This window comes from Tupaia chinensis, unplaced genomic scaffold (genome assembly GCF_000334495.1).
Source record: "Tupaia chinensis unplaced genomic scaffold, TupChi_1.0 Scaffold143602_1, whole genome shotgun sequence".
In the NCBI taxonomy this organism is placed as follows: Eukaryota; Metazoa; Chordata; class Mammalia; order Scandentia; family Tupaiidae; genus Tupaia; species Tupaia belangeri.
Genome location: NW_006203448.1, coordinates 2,727,661 through 2,739,137, shown reverse-complemented (window position 1 = coordinate 2,739,137; position 11,477 = coordinate 2,727,661). Strand labels below are relative to the sequence as shown.

The 11,477-nt window shown below is 57.5% G+C and overlaps 1 protein-coding gene across 1 annotated transcript in view; it reads right to left on the bottom strand.

Moving 5' to 3' along the window:
- Positions 1–11,469, bottom strand: part of FAM78A (family with sequence similarity 78 member A) — a 15,028-nt gene extending 3,559 nt beyond the window's left edge. The window contains exon 1 of the mRNA XM_006164332.2: positions 10,537–11,469. Within this exon, the coding sequence (XP_006164394.1) occupies positions 10,537–10,859 (323 nt within the window). The 5' untranslated portion in view covers positions 10,860–11,469. The remainder of the gene's footprint in view (positions 1–10,536) is intronic.
- Between the last annotated feature and the right edge of the window lie 8 nt (positions 11,470–11,477).

Here is an 11,477-nt window from a genome sequence, read left to right as displayed (position 1 = left end):
GTCCCTCTGCCGACGTGCACTGACTCCGCAGTGACCAACATGGGACCGCTGTGAGGAGTGATGGGGACTGTGGTCTTGCTGATCTCTCTGTCATTCCACGGAAAACGTACAGGACAGGGTCCTGCCTGCCTACGGGCCCTCTCCTGCCTGGCCCCTGGTCTGTCAACCCACTGTGGGTGGATGATGTGGCGTGAGTCAGAGGACTGGCCTCCGTCCCCCGTGCACACAGCAGCAAGCAGGGGCCCTGTCCGGACTCAGACACCAGAGCCTCTGCCACCGGGGGCCCACCCTCCTGTTCCAGGAGGCCCCCGCCTCTGCCCGCTCAGTGCTCGTACTCACTTGAGAAAGTCGTTTTTAAAAGGCAGACAACAGGGCCAGCCCCCTGGCCTAGTCCCGCACAGCCGAGGTGCAGTTCAAATCCCACGCGGCCACCTGCGTGGCTTGAATCCTGGCCCCGGCGACATGAAACACGAGCTGGGCACGTGCACGTGTGCCCCAAATCCTGACAGGATAGAGCCCTGGAGCAGGGACTGTGGCATGACCACCCATCACGGCGCTCCCCTCCCCGCCCACACACGTGCCCTCATCCAACTGGAATTAAAAACTAGAAAGGAAAAAAGAAAGGCGAACTCATAAAAGGACTCTGCTCTTCTCAACCCCCTTTACTTCCTAACTGCTTCAGCCTTGTTTGGGGACCTGGGTTGCGTCTGCCCTCTCTCCTTTCCCCAGGCCCCAAATGCCAGGCCTGGCTCGGTACAGACAGGTGACAGGCCTCGGCAGCTGGCTGACAGCAGTGGTCGAGGGCGTGGCGTGTCCAGACCATTACCAGGCACTGTGGGACTCCCCTGCCAGGGAGGTGGAGAGAGCATGGTTGGGGGCACAGCCCCAGGGGGACAGGGAACAGCCAGGATCCGAGCTCTGTGCTGGACCAGCTCCGCGATCAAGTCCCAGCTCTCTGGGCCTCCGACTTCTCACCAGTAGCCCGTGGACAAGCCTGCCCGCCTCCACCTGCCAGGATTTTGTGACTAACGTGTTACTACTCATTGCCTGGTACACAGTTGACAGCAATACATGGAAAGTTCTAGAAACCCTTTAAGGTGTCTGCAGTTAGAGGAGTGCCTCTAATACAAAGGGTGTTCAGTAAGTTCGTGGAAAACATTACGATAAAAGTACACGAGGATCTCAAAAATTTTCGGTGCCAAGTGTTCTCGGGACCAGCAGTTGGCATAATGGCTATGTTGCTGGACTCCCATGTAGTCGACTGCGGTTCGAGTGTCAGGCCCGGCGGCTTAAACTCACATCATGTGTGTGTGCGTGCGTACCCAAGATCCTGAGAGGAGAGTGGAGGAGAAGGGATTGTGGCCATCCCGCCTGGGAGGGGATTTCTCACTTTCTACCTCTGTCTCTCTCTGTCTTTCTGGCGAGTGCACGCGCCCTATAGCAAAAAACTCTCAAAAGAAAAAAAAAAGAAAGAAAGAAAGAGAGAAAAGAAATTTTTTAAAAAAGTGTTCTTTAATTCCATCTTTGCATGAACTTTTTGAAGTCCTTTGCACTAATAGATTTGCTGGCCCTGACTGGACCTGCAGCCTTTTTTTTTTTTTATTTCATTCCTATTTTCCAAGTATGCGTGCGTAAAGTAATGAATTCCACAGATCCTCCTTCCTCTGTAAGGTCTCCTGTTGTTTGTTCTGGAATGACCTTGAGCCTCGAGGTAGACCCTCAGACCCCAGCCCTGCACAGCAACCGTGTCTATGTGATGGGACGACAGGCCCTGCCCCGACACCCATGTGCACATGCCACCCAGAGGCGCTAGCAGAGTCTCCTGCACGGAGCCTGGCACCCCAGGGCTGGGCCAGTAGACCTGCTCAGACGGCTCCTGCTCCGGAGTTCAGCCCTGATCCTGGCCGCCCTGAGCCCTCTGGCCAGACCCCGGGCGTGCTGAGGCCCTGCTGGCCTGGCCGAGGGGAGGTATGGCTCTCTTCCTGTCCCGCCCGTCCGAGGCCTGGTTCTAGGTCACCCAGCGGGGAAGCAACTCGGCCAAGGCCCACAGCCTAGCCAGCCCTTACCCGCCCCACCCCTAGCAGAACTTGCCCAGCACATGCACACACATGCGTGCACATGCATTCTAACCCATGTGCCCATGTGCACACACGTGCTCACATGCACACACACGTACACACAGCTCTGAGCTATGTGACTGACCGACTAAGCGTGAGTCTGAAGGGGATCCAGAAAAGCCTTCACTGGAGGCTGGAGATGGGGCCGAGGCTACTGTCAGGGGCCACCAGTATGAAGGCCTTCCAGGAGAGGCAAAGGACATCCAGAGGCTCGGGGGCAAGTGGCCTTGGAGGGAAGGGCTGTGACACACTGCCTGTATGACCTGGGACCAGGACAACAGGCACACACCCTCCCCACCTCAGGGAGGGCTGCCCAAATGAGGGCCTGGCCTCTCATGGCTGTGCCTCAGTCCTCCCGCCACCGTGCAGCGATGGCCAGGCTGGGCCAAGCTTTGTCCCCAGCATGAGCAGGGAGCACGCCGCCAGGACCCTCTCTCCGGTCCTCGGGCCACTCCAGGGAATGGGGTGCGGGGTCCAGACCCAGATGGCCAGGGCACAGCCTCGGGGTCCAGGGCACCAGCAGTGACTTCATTTTGGTCCTGTCTGCACGTCACCGGTCTCCTTACCCTTTGAATGCCTTCTCCTTTTGTTTGTTTTAAATTGCCAGAGGTCACATGCACTCCCCAGGGAGCGGCAGGGAGAGACCACGGCCCAATGGCATGTGGCCACGTCACGGTACCGTCTCCTCCATTTGCCCATCCTGACGGGGTTTGGGGCAGGCCAAGAAATGTAATGTTTCCCAAGAAACCCCTTTGAAACAAAAGGTGGGACACGCGAGGTTTGTAAATATAGATAGATTTTCCTGTATGCATTAAATCTGATGTTTTAAAATGAACATTAGAGATAACCTTAAATAGTTTCTTCCAACTATTTCACCTCCCATAAGTGGCACACACTCGACCCTTAAGAAATACCTTTACAAATAAGGATTGGAGGTCCCAGGGCAAGGGTCTGCCTGAGGCCCTCCCATGGACCACGCCCAAATTGACAGCTTCTGCAACTTTGTTTTGTGTGGGTCTCTGGGTTCTGGTTTTGGTTTTTCTCCACAGGGCACACGTGCTTGCCAGAGACAGAGAAAGGAGAGGGAGAAAGCACCCCCAGGGGGTACGGTCGCACCGCGGTCCTTCCTCCTCCATCTCCAGCTCGTGGGGATTTGGGGCACACATGCACATGTGCCCAGCTTGTTGTTCAAGCCCCTGGGGCAGAGTTTGAACCATGTCGTTGGCTGTGTGTGGGATCCAGCTTTCTCTCTCTCTCTCGCTCTCTCTTTTTTTGATAGAGATTTTTTTATATAGGACGCATGCACTCACCAGAGAGACAGAGAGAGACCGAAAGCAAGAAATCACCACCCCCTCATGTGGATGGCCATGCCACACTCCCCTCTCCTCCATTCTCCTCTCAGGATCTTGGGCACGCACGCACATGTGCCCGGCATGAGTTTTAAACTGCCAGTCTGGGACTTGAACCACAATTGACTACTTGACGGTCTAACGACATAACCATTACACTAACTGCTAGTCCCGGGATCCAGCCCTCTTAACTACCAGGCCACTAGGCCAGCCCCAGATTTACGACTTTAATTTGCGAAAAGTACGAGTCCTGAAAGTTTTACAATTTTACAGACACCAAGGCCCCAAACCCCTTTACACACTGGACGAGGCCTGGTTTTCTTTTCTTTTTTTTATCTTTTTAGTTTGCTACAGGGTGCACATGCTCACTGGAGAGACAGACAAAGTGAGACATCACCTCCGGGGGCTGGGTGGAGATGGCCACGCCGCAATCCCTTCTCCTCCAGTCTCCTCTCAGGATTTTGGTCATGCACACACACATGCCCAGTGTGTTTTTCAAGCCACTGTGTCTGGGACTCGACCCACTCAGTCACCCGTGTGGGACCCAGATGCCTGAACCTCCATGTTAGCCTGTTGGCCTGTTTTTCTGACTTCTGTCCCAAGCTGCTGCCCCCAGGGCTGTCCCCTGCACCACCCAGGTCACCTCAGGGACATCTGCCCTCCCTGGCACCACAAGAAAGTGCTTGCTGCAGCCCCAAGGCAGAGCTGGAGTCTGGGCTATGCCTGGGGCTTCTTTGCCCACGACGACAAGCCCCAGTCCTTCCGGCTGGCCACACTTCCTGCCCACCTCAGTCCCCTTCACTCAGGCCACAGCCCTGGGCCTCCAGGAGGAGAGGATCAAAGCGCCTGTTTAATTTTATATTTTAGTTATAAAACTTGTGCTTTCCGCTTAAAAGGAAAAAAAAGGCAAGCCGTAAGAAATGTATAAAGTGAAAACCGAAAGCTCCCTCCTCCCCACTGAGGTTACTCACCACACTATACTTGGGTAAACATCCTTCTAGACCTTTCTTTCTGCATACACACACAGGATATGTTCCCATTTTTAGTATTTTCTTTACCAAAAACGGATTCCTACCCTACATGTTGTTTCACAGCATTTTTTTCTAAATGCAATGATTTAATGGCTTTTTCCCATATGGCAGATCCTTTACCACAGCCACCTCACAGGCCACGACTTCCACCCGGGGGAAGGGGAACGCTTGGCGGTGCTGCGCTAGCACCCTCCCCAGAGCTCTGCGCTCGCCCGCTCGCGGGCCCCTACTGCACTGGTCGGTGGGTTCGACTGTGGGCGCCTGGCATATGCCGAGCCCTGGCTGGTGACCAGATTTCGGTGAGAGACTAAAAGTGGAACAAGAGCTGAGGAAGGGCTGTGGTAGCAAGCGGTATCGCAACTGGTCTCACAGGGGAAGGCCTGGGTTCACGAGTTCACGTCCTGGGACGTCCCTGAGCATGCCAGGCAAGTGCCCGAGATCTGGGTCAGCTGAGGCTGGGGGGCGGGATTGCGACCTTTCTCCGCCTCTTTGATAAAAGAAATAAACTTAACAACAATAACTTAAGAGATCTAGAGAAAGAAAGGGCCGTAGGGCGTGTGCATCCGAAGCTGTGACAGGTGTGGCCGCGCTCCCCCCGCAGCAGCCCCCACTGTACTCCCAGACACAAGTGCGAGTACAGCGCCAGTCCTTCCCATTTCACCCAGATCCGACCAGCGAAGAGGATCCCCGTTGCAATCTGTCCCTTCCCCGTGACACGTCTCTGGGCGCAGCCGCTTTGTCCCAGCACACAGAGAGTGGATGAGGGCTGGAGCGATTGCTTGGCCAGCGCTGGTCCAGGGGGAGTTCCCCCCACTTCCTCCCACCCCAGAACCTCGAAGCAAGGACTTCCCTCTCCCATCCACCCACCCTTGCCTCAGCCAGGGCCCAGCAGCTGGGGAGGCCGCCTTCCGGCCACAGGGAGGAAGCCTCGTCCTCAATTGTTCTGAGCTCAGACTCCAGCTTCAGGAAGGGTGACCACGTGGTCACCAGGATGTTCCTGTGGGGCCCATCCCCGGCTTGGCCAGAGCTGAGCGAGCTCCTCAGACAAGCAGCTGAGGTCACAGAGGCTACGTCCTCATAGGATGGGGCCCTCACGAGGTCCGGGGGGCACTCAGAGACAATAGGATGGAAACGACACCCCGGAAGTCATTCCCAGCTTCAAGACCACAGGCTTCCAGGGGACCGGTCCAGCTCGAGCCTCCCGCCCTCCCCCTGCGCTCCCGAGACTCTCGGAGCCCTGCGACAGCACGGGTCAGCAATGCTGTGACCAGGAAAGACCCTCAGAGATCTGGCCCAAGGCTCTCACGCTCCAGACAGCCCTTGGAAACCCAGAGAAAGCGTGATGACCGCGGCGATACTTTGAGGGGCCGTCCGAAGTCCCTGGGAAGTGGAATCCAAGTACGAGCGTATTTTGGTGCGAAACAACTTTGAAATGCACGCACAGCTTATTCAGCATATGCATTTTCCACGAACGTTTTCACAAATTCACGTGCGAGAGAGGGAGGCACGCTCAACAGGGTTTTGTCACACTCGGACCCCCTTTCCCCAGCCCTCCCGCTCGTCAGCATCTTGGGCCCGAGCGCCGGCACTGGGGTGCTTTCAAGCTGACCCGGGGACCCGAGCACACCACCAGCCATGAGGCCTCCAGCCCTGCAGTCCGGTTTGCTGCTGGCTGTGCCACCAGGCTGTGCCTCCCTGTACCTCTGAAGACCCCTCACCCCGCAATCTTCACGCGGACACTGCAGCACACACGTGCGCGGCTCCGCCCTCACCCACACCATCTCTGTGAGTCCCCACGCCAACCCGAGGAGGGGGCGCTGCAGCTCCCACTTCACAGATGGGAAGAGTGAGGCTCAGAGAGGTTAAGAGACTGGCCCAAGGGGGCAGAGCCTGGGTCCACACCCTGCTGGGCGTGGGTGTAGGGAGGTGGCCCTGTCGACCCAAAGACCCTCTCTGCTTGGCCTTCTTCTCACCCCTCACCCAAGCCTGCCGCCTGGCAGAATCCTGAGCCGTAAACTGCCCTTCAGGCCTCTGGGGGCTGAAAGAAGGGCAAACTAGGGACACCAAGAAGCGTCTCCCACACAGGCAAGAAATTGTGACTTGTCACTTAGAAGGCTCTGTGCCAGCTGACAGGTGGCAGTTGAGGAATTGCGGAGGACGGTCTGTGGAGGCAGGTGTCTTCAACAGTTTGGAGGGGGCTGGCTTTTACAGCATGTGGGCTGGACCCAGAACCATATAGAACCTTCTCGAGCTGGTACGGAGACACCACTTTCCAGCTCTCCTCGGGAAACGCTGCGGTATTATTATTATTATTATTTTGCCAGAGGGCATGTGCACTTGTTGGAAAAAGAAACAGAGAGCTAAAGCATCCCCCATGGAGGATGGTCACGCCTCAACCCCCTCACCACCATTTCTCCCTCCTGCTGGGAATTTGGACCTGTCCACACGCTGGCATGTTTTTAACGCCTCTGAGTCTGAGGCTCGAACCGTGCCCTTGGCCATGCGGGATCCAGCTGCCTTAACCTCCATGCTACCGGCTGGCCCCAGGATTTTGTTGTTATTTTTGTTGATATATTAACAAACCCTGCTGTTACTATTATTATTGTTCTTCAAAGATTGCAAAGCCACACTGTCATTCTAAAAACTTCCCTTCCTGGCTTAAAGATTAATTTCCAGTAGGGATAACGTTTGGGGTATTACGGATTTCAGTTAAGTATTCAGAATTAATATTTTGGACACACGCCCATTTGTAAAGAACAGAGCCCTAACCTAGCCTGTGCCACCTCGCTGTCCCCTCCCAGGCCACGAAATCCCAGTGCCTGGACTTCATTTTAATGGTTCAAATCCCCTGGGTCTAGCCCAGCAGTTCTCAACCAGGGGCAATTGTACAGCCCTCCCAGGGGACTCTGGGCCATGCTGGTTGACATAATGGGAGGCAGGTGCTCCTGGCATGGAGGCCAGGAATGTCCCTCCACATCTTCCCACGCAGAGGGGCCCCTCCTTGAGGAATGATCCAGCCCAGGCCCAGGTAAAGCAGAGGAGCCGTCTGGGCCGGTGGAGGTCTCTAGGGGAGTTGACCCACCATCCACTTGTTTCTGTGCCATGGGGCTTCAAACGCAGAGAACAGTCACTGCCACAGGCATCGGAGAAGAGAGGCCAGGAGCGGGTCTAAACCCCTCCGTGGGCCTCTGTGTACACCCAGGAAGGAGGTGCAGATATGGAAGCAGCCGGGCTTTTTCATTTTTAAAAAAATAATAACTTATTTTATTAATTAATTCATTTATTTTTTAAATTTGACCAGAGAGAGAGACAGAGGGTGAGAGAGAGAGGAAGTGAGAAAGCAAGCCACCAGATTTAGGACTTGAACCCTGGTCAGCCATGTGGGAGTGTCCAGCACCTTAACCACCACACCACCTGCTGGTCCCCAATAGCTGGGTTTTTTCTAAACAAGCCCTTCTCATTTCCAGAGCGCGCAGGTTAATGTACGCAGCGGTCTGTCCGCGGACTGCGGGAACCTGCAGTTCACAGTTCGTTTCCCGAGTCCGGTTCTGCTGGTCAGTACCGGGTCATCCAGCAGCTGCCTTCCCCACACTTCAGCCACAGGACGGTCACCCTGTCCTCCCACTGAACCACAAGGCAGCCTGTGGGGAGTTCCCTCCTCATCTCCCTTTACAGGTGACAAGGCGGCATCTCCGAGGCTGCCTTGCCGCACCCAGAGCCACGTGTGTGCTGGCCAAGCCTCCTGCCTGACCTCTCCACGCCGCCAGCCGGGCAGCCTCACACTCCACCCTTTCCCAGGGGCGGTCCCGTCCCCTCTGGAGTCACAAACCCAGTGCACCCAGGAAGGAGCTGGGCGGACCCAGAGGCCCTGCACTGAAAGGGGTGGGGGAGGAAGCACGGGGAACCATCGGGGCAGATGAGAGCAAGGGAAATGGCCTTTGGCCACTTCGCCAGGCAAGCCGGCCACGGCTATGCTATTTTTAACTTTTGAAAAGTCAGGGAGTGGGCCCTGTGTGAAAGAGGAAGCCCCGGGCTGGGCAGCCAGTCCGCCATGCCGAGCGCTGACATCTGCCCTAATTCTGCAGTCGCAGCCGCACAAATACCATCGCTCGCTGCCGCCCGACACAGTGACAATCACAACCGTTAGGGACACAGACCTCGGGCACTGGGAATTAGCGGGAGCTGGCCTGGCGCAGCCTGCTGGACAGATGTCGCCTTGAGTGATTCTCGCGATAAGCCACAGGGAAGTAGCGTTAGCTCGGGTCTGCAGATGAGTAAACCGAGGCCGGCTCCCACTGGCTTAGGAAACTGCCTCGGGTCACACTCTGGAAAGTGGCAGCGCCTGGCCTCCCGCCCAGGTCTGCTGGACCACAGAGTCTAGGAATGCACCAGGTTCTTCTGACCAGGAACGGAGCGCAGAGGAGCCCGGGGCTGGCACAGCAAGGGCAAGGTCAGCCCAGGTCCCTGACTCGGGCCACACACCCCAACAACAGGGCTCCTGGGTGCAGAACCAGGCCCTGGTGCCTGAGAACACCTGGAAAGCCCCGTGTCCAGGTGGGGAGCTGAGGCTGGAGTCAGGTAGAACTGGGTCTGCCCCTCGGGCTGTGCAGCCCCAGTCGGGCCCGTTCTGTCCACCGCTCTCATGGGGACCTAGCCCCTCCACTGTGTCTGTCCCAGTTCTGAAGGACTCCCTGGCTCCCCTGCCCTTCCTGCGCAGACATAGGAGCCAAAGGCCCATGGAGAACCCGTTTCTTGACAACCGTCCCAGATGCCTTGCAAAGCCGGCGGAGGTTTCTCAGCTTAAGGCTTCTTAGGAAAGTTCCTCATGGAGTAACCGAGAAGCCTGTGTCCCTCCTGGCATGGGGCAGCCTGCCCCCCACCTGAACCAGACTGAGAGCTGCTCTGGAGCGCCGGAGGGCACAGTGCAAGAGTCCGGCTGTGGGGGGGCCCGAGAGTATCTAATGGTGCCCCCGGATCTTTGGGGTGATCATGGTTACAGCCTGGTTTCAAGTGATCCTCCTGTTTCCCTCAAACTTCAGGCCGTAAGTGGAGAGGCCACGAGATTTGGTGTCCAGCCACCCTCCACCCCGCCTTATTTACAGGTGGCCCTGATATATCAATGACAAGGCCCAACTCCTGGGGAAATTCTCCCAGCTGGCCCTCGCTTGGGAGATCAGCAAGGCAGAGAGGCTACGGGGAGAGTCCGCGGCCAGGGACGGAGTCAGGCCTGCCCCTCAGGGCCCGCCTGCTCTAAAGGGGCTTCTGTGCTCAGAAACAACTAAATTCAAGTGAAGAGGCTTCCCTTCCTCCTACTGCTGTGCCTTCCACACCGGGCATGGCCTTCTCTGGGAGCAGGGAAACCTCTAGAAGAAGGGTCCAAGGGTCCTCCCTGAGGCCTACATCAGCCGAGGATCACCTCGGAGGCCAGGCTGCAGAGGAGAGGTCACTGGGCTACTATGGCTGCTCCTAGGCGGGGCCCCACATAGAGACCCCTGCACACGGACCCTCACTGCTGCGCAGAGCACCCCACTGCCTCGGAGACGGCGGCACTTTGCTGGGAAGCCATTGCTAAAACTAGCCATCCCCTCAGACCCGGAACGGCATTCCCCCAGGTCCTGGAAACACCGGAAAGGCCAGCTGAGCCCAGCCACACGGCTCTGCTGCCGAGTATCTGCCACGTGTGCTCACAGGTCCTGGGCCAGGGCACAGCGGCGGCCTCTCTGCTGACCCCTGACAGCTCTGACACTTAGGGCAGACGCATCCTTGTTTTGCCGAAGAGGCTCAGGGAGGAATGCTCCTCTGCTTTCTCGGCATCTTGCAGGAAGGACACAGGAACCCTGGGGGCAAGGGACAGTGGCAGGGCAGATCCTGAAACCAAGACCCCAATCTGGATCAGCAGGTAATCCCTCCAGGGAGTCACCTGACTGCAGGACTCAGAGGCCACCTTCAGACCTGCCTGAAGCCGGATGGCCCTGGCGAGGCCCTTCTCCTCGGCCCTCCAACCCGGCCCAGGCCCGCCCTCCGGCCAGCAGTACTCACATGCCCTGCTCCCCGTACTGGTTGTAGAACTCCATGTGGCTGCACGCCTGTATCCAGCCGACCACCCAGGTCTCTTTCTTGGGGATGGGCGGCATGACCACCTGGGCCGAGGCCCGGAAATGGGGTGTCCGGTAGCGGAGCACCACGCTGGAGGACTCGTCAATGCTGGTGGGGATGGGGTCGATAGAGGCCTTCACATCAATGACTGTGATCCCTTCCCGGAAGACTCTGGCTTTGCCTCCGATGCTCTGAATACAGCCCATGGCACACAGGACCGCTCTGATCTCCAGGGAAGGCCAGCAGTCCCAGAGGAAACCGGGCATTGAAAGGACGGAGGCTGCGGGACCCAGTGCGGAGGCCGTCCAAGCTCAGACGGCAAGGCTGGTATCCATAGGATAGAAACTCACTGGGCGGAGGGGGTTTGCATATCACTCCCGACGGCCTCTTATAAATAAGGATTCTGCTGCATTTCCAGAGCCCTGGGCTCTCTCTTCTTTTAGCAGTGGACAAAAATCACCGATATTCTTTGGGTTAAAAAAAGCAAAGTTTGGAATTTAATGGATAATCATGTTGTTCCGACGCCCAGCCCTTCCGTGCTCACACGCGGGGACGGCAGCGCGGAGACTCTCCCTGAAGTCTTCGGAGGAAGGAGGCAGCGCTGGCAGACACATAAATGAGGAAGGCTCTGTCCCCGCGCGGTCGCGCCACCCTCGCTGCAGAAGCGCGACTTCCTGCCCTTCTGCCTTCCGCACGCGCTCGCTCCGGCACACGCACCCGGCTCCGGCCCAGCGGCGCGAATCAGCCGGAGAGCAGTTCCTGTTCAGTTGGCCCGGGACCCGCGCCCTCGGGGCCGAGCGCCGAGCGGCGGCTTCCCGGAGGCGAGCTCGGGGTCCGGAGCACAGCACGGCGCGGATCACTGTCGGCGCCCACCTGCGGGCGCG